The sequence below is a fragment of the Monodelphis domestica genome, chromosome 1, assembly GCF_027887165.1.
Source record: "Monodelphis domestica isolate mMonDom1 chromosome 1, mMonDom1.pri, whole genome shotgun sequence".
NCBI lineage: Eukaryota > Metazoa > Chordata > Mammalia > Didelphimorphia > Didelphidae > Monodelphis > Monodelphis domestica.
In genome coordinates, this window is record NC_077227.1 from 451,152,510 (window position 1) to 451,168,599 (window position 16,090).

General features: G+C 40.3%; 1 protein-coding gene across 6 annotated transcripts in view; it reads left to right on the forward strand.

Moving 5' to 3' along the window:
• The window catches only part of FTO (FTO alpha-ketoglutarate dependent dioxygenase), a 421,101-nt gene extending 409,027 nt beyond the window's left edge, over positions 1–12,074 (forward strand). For all 6 annotated transcript variants that reach the window (XM_007474863.3, XM_056812325.1, XM_056812324.1 and 3 more), the window contains one exon: positions 11,433–12,074. In XM_007474863.3, the coding sequence (XP_007474925.1) occupies positions 11,433–11,586 (154 nt within the window). In that variant the 3' untranslated portion in view covers positions 11,587–12,074. The remainder of the gene's footprint in view (positions 1–11,432) is intronic.
• The last annotated feature ends 4,016 nt before the right edge of the window (positions 12,075–16,090 follow it).

Sequence of the window (16,090 nt, forward strand, 5' to 3'; positions counted from 1 at the left end):
CTAAGCATCATATTCTTCCCTTCTCAAATAAATACATTCAGCGCCTCTCCTTCCTCCTCTATTCTCACTCTCTTTTAAACCCTTTGCAATCTGGCTTTCAGCCTCATCATTCAAACAAAATTTCCTTCTCCAAATTGACTGATGAACTTTAAACTGTCAAATCCAATGGCCTTTTCTTAGACCTTATTCTTCTTGAGCCTTTCTTAGTATCTGACAGTAGAGATCACCTGTTTCTCTAGGAATCTCTCTTCTTTAGGCTGCCATGACTCTGCTCTCTCCTGGTTTTCCTATGCCAAACTTTTCCTTGAACTGATTTTCATTCCATGCCATGCTTGCTAACCTTGTATGTCCCTTCTTTGCTGGTTCCTTGCCCATGTCATGACCACTAGCCTTGTGTGTCCTCCAAGGCTCTGTCCTGGGCTTCTCCAACTCCATGCTGTCTCATCAGCTCCCGCTATTATCATCTCAATACAAAGGATCTACCATAGTCTCTCCCCCAAGTTCAGTTCTTCACACACCACGCCCTTTGGACATATAGAATTGAATGTCCCCAAACATCTCAAGCTCAGCATGTCCAAAACAGAACTCGTGACCTTTTCTCAAATCCTTCCCCTTTTCCAAATGTCTCTATTGTTTTTAAAGGTAATATAATTCTTCTAGTTACTCACACTCAACACTTATCATCCTTGATTCCTTCCTCTTTCTCATATATAAAAATTGTCACAAAATCTTGTCCTTTCTATCTTCTCATTATCTCTCATCTATGTCCCTTTCTCAACTTACATAGCCACAGCCTTAGTTCAGGCCCCATCCCCTCCCCTGGACTATTTCTAATTGGTCTCAGTGTTTCAATTCTCTCCCTGCTCCATTTTGTCCATCATTCAACTACCAAAGTGATATTTCTGTCACTGCCCTGCTCCATGAGGCTTCCATGGCTCACTCTTATTTCCATATACTCTACATTCCAGGTACATTCACCTACTTGCAGGTCCTCATACATGACACTCCCATCACCAATCTCTGTGTCTTTGCACTGGCTGCCCCCATCCCTGGAATCTTTTCTCACCTCCACCTCTTAGTTTCCCTATTTCAGGAGGTCTTTACTGGTCCAGATGTTCATCTCTTCCCCTCTCAGACTGCCTCCCATCTACTCTGTACATATCTTGTGTGTACCTCATTGTTTATGTGTTGTCTTCCCCATTAGAATGTAAACTCCTTCCAGATGGGAACAATTTTTACCTATCTTTGTATCCTAGACCTCAGTGCAGTATCTGGCACATAAATGCTTTTTGGTTGATTGGTTATTTGAACAATAAAAAGATTAGTCTAAATCAGGAGTTCATAATCTGAAGGTTAAGACCAAGAAGGGTCTGTGCATAGATTCCAGAGGATCTGTGAACTTGAATGGAGAAAAAAAATCACATTTTTATTTCAATACCACTGAGTTTCTATATAATCCCATATATTTTATTTTGTGCACTTAAAGATTTTATTCTGAGACAGAGTCTGTGTCAACAGACTGAGAAAAGGGGTCCAGCACCAAAAAAAAAAAAGCTAAAAACCCTTGCTCCACTGCTAGGTTTGTACCCCAAAGAGATAATTAGGAAAAAGACTTGTATAAGAATATTCATAGCTGTGCTCTTTGTGGTGGCCAAAAATTGGAAAATGAGGGAATGCCCTTTGGTTGGGGAATGGCTGAACAAATTGTGGTATATGTTGGTGATGGAATACTATTGTGCTCAAAGGAGTAATAAAGTGGAGGAATTCCATGGAGACTGGAACAACCTCCAGGAAGTGATGCAGAGCGAAAGGAGCAGAACCAGGAAAACATTGTACACAGAGACTGATACACTATGGTACAATCGAAGGTGATGGACTTCTCCATTAGTGTCAATGCAATGTCCCTGAACAATCTGCAGGGATCTAAAAAACACCATCCACAAGCAGAGGATAAACTGTGGGAGTAAAAACACCGATGAAAAGCAACTGCTTAACTACAGGGGTGGAGGGGATATGACTGAGGAGAGACTCTAAATGAACACTCTAATGCAGATACCAACAACATGGAAATGGGTTTGAATCAAGAACACATGTGATACCCAGTGAAATCGCGCGTCGGCTATGGGAGAGGTGGTGGGAGGAGGGGGGAAGAAAAGAAAATGATCTTTGTGTCCAATGAATAATGTTTGGAAATGACCAAATAAAACAATGCTTAAAAAATAAAATAAAAAGCTTTTTGATGAAGGGTCTAAAAAAAAACTCATTGCTCCAGATAGAACATGAAACATTATTGGTTTAGTGAAGTGTATGGCGAGGTTGTGATCAGTGGGGGGTATTTTTGGCTGCATTGGCTATTGGAAATGTCCCTGTAAACCTGAAGAATCATGCAGGAGTCAGTTTATATACTGTGTTTTTATCATATTTGTCAGGTAATGATTAGGGGGCTTTCCCCTCATTGGTTTTTGCCAGGATGCAATGAAGACAGGTTCAATCAGTCATTGACAAGTTCAGGACTTCCCTTAGCTCCTCTCACTAATCCCCCCCACAACAGATATTCATTGAGCAGTTAATATGTTCAAATCACTTTGCTTGATGCCATAAGACAATCCAAAGTGTGAAATAGTAATCCCTGCCCTCAAGCTAACAGTCCAGCTGAGGAGACAAGCCAGAAAGATGAAAAAATTAACCAAGGCAAGATTGAAATTCTTCAAGACATTAGTTTTAAAAATACACATCTCTTAATAATATATGATCTTGTCACTGGGATCCCTAGTCTGATACAGGCTGGGCTAGCTGTCTTGCACCGACCTTTCCAGCTCTTGGGTTTCAAGATTCTGTGAGCCCTGGTCAGGCAAGAGCCATAAGATCGTAGATTGAGAACTGGACAGGATCATAGATGCTTTCAAGTTCAAATGAGATGAGAATATCGGATAAGAAGGTGTCTCCAAGGGCAAGTCTGACTCCAAGACCAGTCCACTGTATGAAGCTATCTAATGCCATTGAGGCTCTCAGTTGAATGTTTAGTCCGTTATACTACCGTGTTATTTTTTCATCTCTGTATCTCTAGCATGTATCCCAATACCTTTTCATAACAGATGCTTGAGAAATGTCTGTTGGAATTAGATGTGGGTCCCCATCCTCATCCTGTTGGACTACAAGATTCTTGAGGACAGAGACTATTTTGGGGATGATAAGATCATGAGTTAAGAACTCGAGACCTAAGAAATTATCTAGATTAGATGTTATCTAGAAATTATCTAGATCAAACCTCACAGAATACAGCCTGATCCAGACTGAAATGTAATTGGGAAAGATTTAGCAAAATAAATAAAGATATGATATAGAGAATATTAATGGGGGGGGTGTCAATATTTGTCCTGTGGGGATCCATTTCTATTTGGGTTTGATTCTTCTGCTATAGATCAACTAACTACAGAGGAGTAAAACTAAGACTCAGAGGAGTCAAGCGACTTGACCAAGGTCACAGAGAGAATAAACGGCAGAGTCAAGTTTCGAACCCCAGTCCTCTCACTCCAAATCAGCTCCCCTCATTGTACATTTTTGCTTCATTCTTCCTCCACTTACCAATTTGACTAACACAGCACTTGGCATGCAGAAAGTGTTTGTTGATTGATTGTCCCATTCAATTGCACTAGCGCACCATTTATCACAAAGAGGCCCTGAAAGGGAGGATGGATGGCTTATTGTTGTTCACTTGTGTCATGACACCATTTGGAGTTTTCTTGGCAACAATACTGGAGCAGTTTGCCATTTCCTTCTCCAGCTCACTTACAGATGAGGAATATGAAGCCGCTGGGGTTAAATGACTTGCCCAGGGTCACACAGCTGGTATATGTTTGAGTCCAGATTCGAACTTAGATCAGTAGACTCTAGGCCCATCACTCTCTGGGCCTGGCACCACCTAGCTGCCCCACACAAGTGCAATAGCATAGGGCAAGTACATATATCTGTCTATCTACTTTTGTTTTTCTATCTTCTTTCCTTTTTTTTCCCCTTTATCTATCTTGACTGTAAACAGAATTAAGATCCCTATAATTAGACTCAGTATGTCATTGTGATAAAGTTGTTTATCAATCTGTGCCTCAGTTTCCTTATATATTAAAAGGGACTATTTCGGATATATATATATATATATATATCAAGTGACTGACTATTTTCAAAAGTACTGAAATTATGGGGGCAGCTGGGTGCTCAGAGAATGGAGAGGCAGACCTAGAGACAGAAGATCTGGGTTCAAATCTGGCCTCAGATAATTCCTAGCTGTGTGACTCTGGGCAAGTCACTTAATCCCCATTGCCTAGCTCTTAGCACTCTTCTGCCTTGGAACTAATACTTAGTATTGATTAATATATCAATAATAACTTAAAATATAATATAAATTTAATAAAATAAATATAAGATAATTATATATTATATTTTATTATAATTATATATAATTTATTATTTCTTTATAATATATAATAATATATCAGAAGAAAAGAAGAAGAAAGAAGAAGGGGAAGGGGAAGAAGAAGAGGAAGAAGAAGAGGAAGTAGAAGAAAAAAGAAGAGGAAGAAGAAGGGGAAGAGGAAGAAGAAGAGGAGGAGGAAGGGAAAGGGGAAGAAGAAGAAGGGGAAGAGGAAGAAGTGGAAAGGGAAGAATAAGAAGACGATGATGAAGAAGACGACAATGACTACGACTTTCTGGGAGTTACATGTTGAAACCTAGTCCTGTGTCTTTCACTTTATTCTTTGAGACAAATCCTTTAACATTACTACATCGTAGTTCTTGGTCTATAAAATGGATACTTACACTTCCTCTACTTTTTCACAGGATAGATGAACATTAAATGTGCTAGACTGCAGGCTCCACAAGGGCAGAATCAGAAGATCCTAGGTTTAGAGCTGAGAAAGACCTTAGAAGTCCTCTAATCTTACCTAGTTTCTTATCTCCTCCAATGACTGCTCAGTGCTTTGTACACAGTAGACACTTAAAAATGTTTGCTGTCAGAGCAAGAGAATAGTTTTCAAAGTGCTTTGAAAAAAGCATAAGCACCATACAAAAGTGAGATTCCCTATTCCAAGTTATGGCCAACTTCTCCCCATAATTTATGGAATAATTTCAGGGCTATGCTGGAGCTAACTCCAACAGGATCCACTAATGACCAGACTTTCATTGTCTCAGAAATAGGTAAATGCTACAAATCAGGGTTTGATTTACTATTTTTTAGATTCTTTAGACTGAAGAAAGTGATGGAGAAAATGTTCATGTAGATTTGACTTAAAACTGTGTCATGGCTACATTTTTTTCCCCTTTGAGATCTGGTTGTTAAATACTGACAAGCACACCACTAGATACCTTCCTTCCTTTAACCTCACTCCGTTGGTTTCTCAGGAACACCTCTCAGTTAAGGACTTGGGTTATGTTTGGGTTTTGTCTTTTAAGCATGCATGCAGGCACGTTCTTGAGCCAGTCAGCACTTGATGCGAATCTGTTTTCTTGCCATTTCAATAAATGTAATTAAACCATTACTCCTTCCTTATTGGTTGCAAAATTTAGGGACAGAGAATACTCTGTGTGTTTTTTTTTAAATCAATGCCTCACACATTACTGTAAAACCTATTGATTAAAAACACAAAGCATAATGTTAGTCATTTAGTCTGTAGAGTGATGCAATACAGAGAGAAATTTATCCTTTGACTCTTGCATTAACCTTTTATTGACTGCTTGCATACCCATAATTAACACACACTTTAGCTAAAGTGGTTAATTTTAGCATCATGACCAACATCCACTAATGTAGCTGAAACCCCAATGGTCCAAATGGAAGTGCGACCCTGGGGGAATGGGCTGGAGGAGGAGAGGGAGGTCAGGGTCCGGGAGTTATACCTGCTTGGGGACGGACTCTGGGCAGACTATCTGGCCGCCAGGTTAGGGGAGGCCATTTGGTGGTTTAGTGTTATGTCACTAAGGCATTAGGGGAGGACTCTTCATTTAGTAATTAAGGGGCTCGGAGGCGATGGATTAAGCACAGTCTTGGGTTAGCCTAGGATCCAGACACTTCTGAGTTGAGGGACGTAGAGAAGAAGGTGGGAAAGACAGAGGCCTCTGCCTATGTACAAAGACAAGAGCTGGGGCTCTTGTCTGGGGTGTAAAACCCTCAGCCTCTCTGAAACCATTTCCTTCTCTGCAAAATGGGGACATTAACACGTTGCACTGTGTTCACTTGACTAGCATTCAGCTGGTACGGCCTCTCAAGAGTGCACTACCGTTTGGGAACCTCAGATACTCTTTAAAATCCTACCTTTTCCAGGGAGTCTGGCATTCCAGCCTGCCCTAGGTCTCTCTGGAGAATGGTGGAGTACAGAGAAATACTTTAAACACGTGACAAATATGAGCTTTTGTTATTAAAATGCAATAAAATATGAACTACATTCTCCAGTATCCTTATTATATTTCATTGCGTTTGAGTCTTGCCAGGAATTCCCAAAATAGGCCAGTGACCCTCCCCATCTGAGAAGGGCTTGCTCTTTGGGAGGGGAAGCGATTTGGAAGGAAACAATGACGCGGTTGATTCAGAGGTGCCATATTTCAGATGGGGAAATGGGCTTCTGGTTAGTGAGAGCTGGAAAGGGCCTTAGCATGCCTCCAAGAAGGATCTCTTCCTTTCAGAGATTGGGAGACTGAGGACAGGGCAAGTTAAGTCCAGAGGCACAGAGGTGGTGTCCTTTGACGTGAAATCCAGTGTTTTGTTTTGTTTTTTCCAATACATTGTAAGCTCCTGGACCCAATTTTTCCCCCTTTTTCCTGTCTATTCCTTTATAATGTTTAGCTCAGTGCCTAACCTCATGATGAGCATTTAATAAATGTTTATTGGATTGAATTGATCTGATGTCACTAAACAATTTCCCTGGTGAGGAGCAGCAAGGAGCTATGCCAGGGAGGCAGCTGGTAGCTCAGTGGATGGAGAGCCCGGATTAGTAACAGGAGGTCCCGAGTTCAAATGTGGCCTCAGACACTGCCCAGCCAGACAACTCAGGGCAAAACACTTAATCCTAATTGCCTTATCCTTTACTTCTCTTTTGCCTTGGAACCAATATTTAATATTGATTGGTGAGGATACGTGAAGGAAACGAAAGACAAATTGGATCCACTGAGGAAAAGCAGCCATAAAAGACAATACTTTTTGAGATGCTATTTTGAAATCCTGCCCCTGCCATGGAATCTCAGGCAAACTCATAAGTATATCTTTATGTCTGCTTTTCCTCAATGGGCCTAATTTGTCTTTTAGGTTCCTTCACATATCCTCACATTGATTCTAAGACAGAAGGTAAGGGTTAAAAAAAAAAAGATGAAGCTATGGAAAAAATACTTAATGGCCTAGAATAAGGGAATTTGCAGCAACTCCTTTAGAGAGGTCTTCTGGCTCTCAAAATTACCTTTTGTTTACTTTTATCCAAATATCGATTTGGAAACTAAATGAACTATCTAACATGTATCATATATCTTGACAGGAAATTTGCCCAAACCAGAAAAATGTATGCGTTTTCATTCCATCTCTGGGCACATACTCTCCAGCCCCTAGGGATGTCCCAGCCCTGACACTCATTAGTTTTGTGATCCTGAATGAGCATTGAGAGCCTCAGTGTCTTCATCTGTAAAATAGGGGTCATAGTACTTTTAGTCCTTTCCTCACAGAACTGTTTTATAGGAAGTATTCTTTCTTTTTCCTGATTATTTTAATTGTATATATAATAAATAATTAAAAATTAAAGCACTACATTGAGCTTCCATTATCTTATCATTGTTGTTTTCAATGTTATTACTCTATTAGAGTGGGGGCATAGAACCAGCATTTGCCTAGCCAAAAAACTTATAAGAGAGAGAAAAGGAGAGAAAAGAGCCATGAGACAAGACCAATATTCACCAGACCTTTGTCTCGTCTTACCATATTTTTGTTATGTTCCTCATCCTTCTAAATTTTTAATTACATTATAGTATTGTTTGACATTTATGTACCACAATTTATTTAGCTATTATTATTGCACATTTAAATTGATTCCAACTTTGAGGGACTTTGTCATAAAAATGCTGTTAATGAAAATCCTTAAACAGACAATTCTTTTTGTCTTTTTAAATAACACTTTCAGTGAATATTTCCAACAATGCAGTTATTGGATGATTATTGGGTAAAATTTATAATTTTATAATTTTTACTGTGTCCTGCCAGATTGAGCTCCAGAAATTTCTCCAAGTTTTACAAGTCCAATCAGCAATAAGTTAATGTCCCTATTTCTCTACAACCCTGCCAGCATGATTAAAACTTGTTTCTGGACACACTTCCTCTTTTCACCTCTGTTCCATTGTCTGGTATGGAGTTAAATAATCAGACAGCCTTATTTCGGATAAGAGTGGCTGTCAACTGGCATCTTGGAGGTCAATTTCTTATTGATAAATATAGCACGCCAAGCATGGAGTACACTGTAGATTCTAATCCGTACCAAGAAATTAGTGCTACCTTCTTAGCATTTAAGAAAGAACTCATAAGAGAGATCTGAGAGTTCAGAGTTGTGGTACTCAAAAGACAAAAAGAAAAACTCTTCCAACAAGAAGGAAAACTGGATCCTACTGCTGGTTCAAATAAAACCAGTGGGATAAACAACCCTATCCTAGGTCTGCCCCAGAGCAAGAAGATAGGCTTTATGACAGCCTAACTCACAGTGAACCAGGTGACAGCTAATCTTTTGGAACCATTTCCCTTTTCTGGGAATAGCAGCGGGAGAAACCATGGAAGCTATGAGTCAGGAACAGACTTGATAGTTCTATTTTTAAGGGGCAGAAATTCCCAGTTTTAGCAAAATGCAAATGCCAAATACCAACTCTCAAATACAAAGCCAAATGCAATGGATGACAACGTGGAACCAAAAATAAGGAGAAAGAAAGGATGCCACCAAATATGCCTCCTTTGCAGACTTTAATACTTTTGATATGTTTTTAAAATGGGAAAAAAAAACACTTTCCATTTTAAATTCAAAGTGAGAATGAATTTTTTAATTGACTTTTACATGCTTCATAATATTCTTAGTGGATCCTCACTATCACAGCTCTTCAATCTGCCAGCAAAAATAATGTGTACACGGTTAATTTATCCACTTTTAGATGGAAATGCTCAATTTGGAATATCTTACCCTCCCCAGCAAATTGAGCATACTGTTTGGTACTGAGACAGAAATAAAGCATGATTTGAAAGCCTTGCTGAGTTCTGTTGTAATTAGTTGCAGCTTCCCTTGAATATTAATTTTTCCTCATGTTCCTTTCATGTAATTTAGAAAATGTCTTCGCAACAATGATGAGACAATCAGCTAAGCACCTCTCAGAACTCAGACAGCAAGCTGCATTTTCTGAAACACCTATTATGGAGCAGTCTGCAAAACAAATCCTGTTCCTCTGTACAGTGTGGCTTATCAATGCAAACAGTTTAATATTTATGCTAAGAGGATTGTCAAAAGTAGCTTCTGTTGCTTTAATTCTTGTTTTAAATAAATAATGAGAACATTTAAACACATTACTCTTCTCGGGGCCCCCGAGGTCAGCTAATCTTATTATTTATGAAGTGATGTGCTACATAATAGTACTTAGTACATGTTAACAGATGCTATTATCAGGGCCTGATGCGGAGAGCTGAAGATATATTGGAATGTTATGTGTTAATACTGTCCTTGTGCTGTAATGTACGATGGATGGAGTGCACAAGATGCTGGTGTGGCAATTAACCACCCGCAAAAATAGGTGTAAAGTTGAAGTATATTTTCCCGTGGGGGCCCCGTGCCATTAATAATTCCCCAGAGAAGAAGGCATCTTTCCCCTACAGCAGTCTTCCAAATGGGGCCAGGATGTTATGTACTTTGATCTCTTTATAGTCCATCCTACATGGCCAGAAGACAAATAATGTTGGCTGTGACCACTTGCTTATTGATTGAAAGAGAGAGAGAGAGAAAGAAAGAAGGGGGGAGATTGCCGTATGACTTTTCCAGATGGACTTCCAAGATCCACATTTCTTATGTCCACATTACATATTGGGAAGGATAAGAGAACTGTCTGTTTCTTTCTCCAGTTTGTTTTTCAGTTGTGCTCAACTCTTCAGGACCCCATTTGGGATTTTTCTTGGCAAAGATACTGGGGTGGTTTGCCATTTCCTTCTCTAGCTCATTTTACAGATAAGGAAAATGAGTCAAATAGGGGTCCAGAGTCACACAGCTAGAGTCTGAAGCCAGTTTTGAACTCAGATCCTCTTGACTCCAAGGCTGGTGCTTTATCCACTGCCTCTGACCCTGACTAGCACTGCTTTAACTATACTGAATAATTGAGTTTTATATAAGGTATAAAAGTACTCTCTGACTTCCCACTGTTCCATTTTACCCTAAAACAGTCATTGTAATGTCACAGGGCATTTATATAGGGCTTTTAGATTTTCAAAGCATTTCACCACATAGTATCCCATTCACTCCTCATTACAACTCCATAAGATAGATAGAACAAGATACTCATACCCCATTTTATAGACAAGCACAGCTCAAAGCTATTGGGTATTCCCGGGTTATCTATAAATAATCTTCTCTTGGTGTGATGGGAGTCTGCCAAGGTGTAGTGGTGTCCCAACTTTTCTCCTGCAAGTCTGTAATTTAGTTGCATATGATAATTAACTCCTCTAGTATTGATGAATAATCCATTTAATAAAAACTGTGATTTAAGTGTTTTCCCTAGAGACTAAGTCTTCGCTAGCCTCTTAATTTAATTTTGTTAAAGTTTTCCCCACCTATTCATCAGTGGAAATGATTATTAACCTCTATTTGCATACATCCTTATAAAATGGTCTCTCCTTGGAGTGCCTTTTTCAGAGCGAAGCAGAAGGATACATGTGCAAATCTCTAAAATCTACAAAGTCAATCCTGATCTGTTATATTGTTTAATCTATCCTTGGACCCTTAGTGCAGTAAATTCAGTTTAATCTTTCTCAGTAATCTAGTAATACATTGAAATCCCACAAACATTTAAATCTGATAATGGTTTAATCATACACTTTAAATAACAGTTGAGATAATGAAAAAATAATTCACTATAATAAAAAAAAAGGCCGTGAAACTAAATATTCTTTGTGATTGGATTTCTGGGACATCCCTCTAGATAACACAAATCTGGATGGTGAAAAGGAAGGACTATCAATGTAAGTGAACAATTCTTCCTAATCACAGACCAACTTCCTTCCAGCATGGGGAACAATTACTTCATTTTTCATCTTCTTCATCCTCCTCCTCATTGATTAGCATTTTAGAAACATTCAGATTTTAATCACCCTCTGAGAGTCCCCTAGATTTGAATTTTTAGGGAATTGCTTACCATTGATAAATAATGACCTGTTTTCATTCTTCTAGATGCCAATCCCGAATCGCCCAAAATTTACCAGAGGACCAGAGACCAATTTGCTGGCCATATTGGGAAGATGAGGATCCTGAGATGCCATTGCCATTTGATCTTAGCAACATTATTTCAGAACTCCAAGGTCATCTCCCAGAAACAAAGTCCTAGGAAAGAATACTGATGTTTGACTTAAAACCATATTTTCAGAAGAAATACCTCTTCACAAAGGAAAATCATCAGCCATAGAATCCAGTCTGTGACTCAGGCTCAGGCTCAGGCCAGGGCACCAACAAACACTCCAGCTGCCCGTCTAGTCCCTGGATTATGAGAATCATTGATCTTGTAACAGCAAAAAAAAAAATGGGGCCCTCCAATCCAAGAGCTCGGAACTGAGACTCTGTTGGAGTCTTCTTGGCTACAGATAGATCCTGGGCTCTTCCCTACCTGAACCCAAGCTAGCTATTCTCTAGGACCTCTATGAGATTTTTAGTCACACAAAGGCTATAGGACATTGCAGAGGACAGAAGCCTTGCTTGTGGCAAAATGTTTCACTCCCACTTCTATCCTTTCTCCAAAGAGGGGGCAGGAGTCAAAAATCTTCATTCTCTCTTTTTGTCTCTTAATAAATAAAATATAAAACCAATTTTGTATTTAAAGTTTCCACAATATGGATTGCTATTATTATTTTATGGTGCTCGCCTGAATGTGTGGTCCTTCCTAGTCATGCTGGAAGATGTGTGTGCATGTGCGTGTGTGCATGCGTGTGCGTGCATTTATGTGTGTCCACTTGCAGTTCTTTGAGTTCATATCCATCTCCCACTCCTTGCACAGACTCTTCTCCATGTCTGGAATGCTCTCCATCCTTACCTCAGCTTCTTGGAACCCCTTCAAAATGCAGTGAACCTTTCCTTGTAATTCCACCCTCTGTTGTTACTATTCTTTATTTCTTGGAATTATTTCATATTTCTCTGTACTTTGCGTATACTTATCCAATGTTGAATGTAAGCTCATTGAGGGCAGGTGCTATTTTTGTTTTTGTCTTTCTGCCTCCAGCACCTAGCACAATACCACCCACCCAGTAAATACCTGTACATATTTGTTGAACTTGGAGTCAAAGGTACTCTCCTTGGTACAGAACTTGCCTCTCTAAAGTATACAGGAAGCCCATGTTCATGCTTGTTTTGCTGTTTACTTTCTTTATTTTCCCTTTGCCTTCTTAGTTACTCTGCTCCCTGCAGAGAAAAAGTGAAAGGAAAGATAAATAATTATTTAAAAATCTGATAAGCATAGGGGAAAGCCTAAAAAAGGCCTGTTCTTTCTAATTCTGCTTAGTGTATTATTTGTTGCTGTAAGCCCTTTGCAGTAAGGACATGGGATTGAGAGGAAGTTAGTTGAGGACAAGGCCACATGCCAGATGACTGGATATTAGTAAAAGTGGGATGGAAATGAATTCCTAGGATGAGACAATGTAGCATGGCAACCTTATTTCAGGGCTATGGGCTGAGCATCCCCAATGTATGCTATCTTTGTCCTTCTGGCAGTCCAAAGGGAAGAAAAAGCCCCTTGCCTTTGAGAAACTCTGTCACGGTCTATTAAGGGAAACATGGCCTTGGGGAATGTCTCATTCTACCTGTTTTCTGTTCTCATGCACCTTCTCCACTTGATAACAGATCTAGTTCCCCTTTTCTGGATCTTACCAGTTTTCCCAATGGAGAAGACACCATTTCCATTTTTAGGGAGCTTCTAGTCTAATTAGGCAGACATAATACAGACACTATATGAGAGCCTAGCATAAGCTAAATCCATAAGAGATAAGATACAGAATTAAAAAGATGATGGAATGGAATAATGGGAATTAATCCAAAAATTCTGGGGGAGGTAAATTTTTATCTGTAATTTGAAATAGTGTCTGAAATTGTATAGCATTGTTACAGCTTTCCATTTACTCAGCTCTGACTGTTGTTACCCCATAATTCCCTCCTCAAAAGAAATCTGAACCATTCAACTGTGACTGCTTAATGGGGACAAAAACTAAGACTTGGAACATTCTAGGGCACCATCTCAGGTCAGACTGCCAGGAGATCCAGCAGGAGTCACAATAATCCACACTCAGCCCTGGGCAGGTCGGCAGCTGAGCAGGGATCCTGGGGCTCTCTGTCCTTTGCCCACCTCAGCCGCTATACCCCATTTCTTCTTGTTCCTCCCCATGACACATTTTCATCTTTTCCACATGCTTGTTTCAATCTCTGGGGGGCAGTAAAGCAGGGAGGCTATCTGAGGTCATGTACAGCTTCCCAGGTTTGGGTTTGGATCCTGCCACATGCATTTACTGCCTGCATGACCCTAGACAAATCAGTTATCCTTCCTGGGTTTCAGTTCTTCATCTATAAAATGAGGAGGTTGGACTCTATGACCTAAGCAAGCCCTCACTGGTAACAAAGACTAAAAAAAGGAAAAAAAATTCAATAAAATTGACATATCCTCCCCATCTGACATCATGAACGTTTCTACACCTGTTGTCCCTGCCTCTCCATTTTAAAGGGAAGGTACTTCTTTATCATCTCTTCCCAGGTCCAAGATTTATTTTATGTTTTGTAAAACATATAATATTTTATATTTTATAATATATTCTATAATAATACACAAATACATTTTGTAAAACATCATTTATGTTATTCTTTCTATTTAAATTATTGTAGTCATTGTATGTATCATATTTCTGGTCCTGCTTACTTCACTCTTACATTATTAGTTCATATAATGTTCCTCATGTCTGAATTCTTTGAATTTATCATTACTTCTTTGTTTTGAAACTCTTCCCTTCCATTTTAGAATCAATTCTGTGTATTGGTTCCAAGGCAAAAGAGTGGTCAGGGCTAGGCAATGGGGGTTAAGTGACTTGCCCAGGGTCACACAGCTGGGAAGTGTCTGAGGTCAGGCTTGGCTCTCAATCCGTTGAGCCCCCCATCTGCCCCCATCAATACTTCTTATATAGAAATAATATAATGGATTTGTGAAAGGCAGTGTGGCACAGTACTTAAAATGCAAAACTTGGGAAACAAGAAGAGTTGGGTTTCTAACCTGCCTATAACCTATTCTAGCTTCCTGACCTGAAGCAAGTAACCTAATCTCTTTCAGTCTTGGTTCCCTCATTTTACAAATGAAAGAAGTGGACTAAATCATATCTAATGTCCTTTCCAGCTCTGAATCTATGACTTTATATATACCATAATTTGTTTAGCCGTAGAACTTCCCAAAAATGTCGTATTTAAAGGAGAGCCTAGGGTGGGACGATATGAGGCCAGGTGGTGAACCAGCCGGTCCCTCTCCAATACACACACTTTTCTATTGCCTTTCCGGCTTTAAATGGCCCTTCTAGGACCCTAGAGCTCTCCCATGGCCCGCAAGTTATTTCCGTTCTTAAAAGATCAAGGAAAGAAGGCAATTCTCAAAGAAATCAACACTAGAATTTCAAGCATTGGTGGGAGACCAGTAAAGAGAAATATAGGCTATTGGGGGGCACCTTTCATCGTACCCCAAATCCTGGCCTGAGCTGAGGCATTTAGGGAACCAAAATATCTCTGAGCTGAGCAGCAACCAATCAATCAATATTGGCTGTCGTAGGATCATAGAGTTTAGAGCTGGAAGGGACTAACACAGTTAGAGAGAATCCTCGGATTTAGAACGAGAAGGGACCTTAGGAATCATCCAGGCTGACCCCCGGCTCATTTTGCAGAGGAGAGAGCCGAGGACGGATAGGATTAAGTGATTTGTCCAAGGTCATACGGACAGAAGGGAGCAATGCCAGAATTGGAATCAAAATCTCCTGGCTTGCAATCGGGTGTTCCTTGCACCATGCCAGGATATCACCTTGTAGCTTCCTCGCCCGCCATACCGTGCTTTTCTCTGGCGGTAAAGAGGTGAGGGGCCAGCCCGCCACGGTCCGTGACTGCGCTTGAGAAACGGGCTCCTAGAGCCTGGAAAAGGATGCTCTCCGTCCCTAATGGAATCCAGCTCCGCTGGCGAGGGCCCGCCATTCAGGAGGCCCTGTTTAATAGATACCCCATGTTCAGTAGGGGTGGAGGGTGTTTTGTTTTGATTTTGGGGGGTGCGTTTCAAGGGAAGATGGTTTTTGAATGCGGCATTGTTCTCTCCCCCTCCTCTGGTTAAGGCTGATTTACCAGTGGGCAAACTGCATCCATTTGGCCCGGTGCCACTCTAAATACTGTTTATATTGGCGATCTCTGAGGCAAACGAGGGGAAGACAAGGGTATTCTGATTTGAAAAGGCAATTCTCCTCCAAACAGATTCAGCTGGAGAGCGGCAATATGGATTAAAATGGGATGGAGTGGTAATGCAGTGGATGCAGCTTGCCATTGTTACTTTGTGATTAAATGGTATTTTTAATTAAGTTTCATTGGGAGCCATAGGTATCGCGGTGCTGAAATCAATTTGACAACCATAAAGGGGAGGGAAGGCTCGCCAAGCAAGCGCCGCACAGATTGCTGCGGAAGTGAGCAGCCAGCTTTAAAAGGCTGGAGAGAAGGGACTCGGAGGGGGAGAGGGACGCTGAACTGGCAGATAATGACTTCCTGCAGGATTGCAAGGGCACCGAGTGCTGCCGCCTGTCTGAAAGGCAGATTCCGGGATTGTCAGAGAAGCAAACACCCCC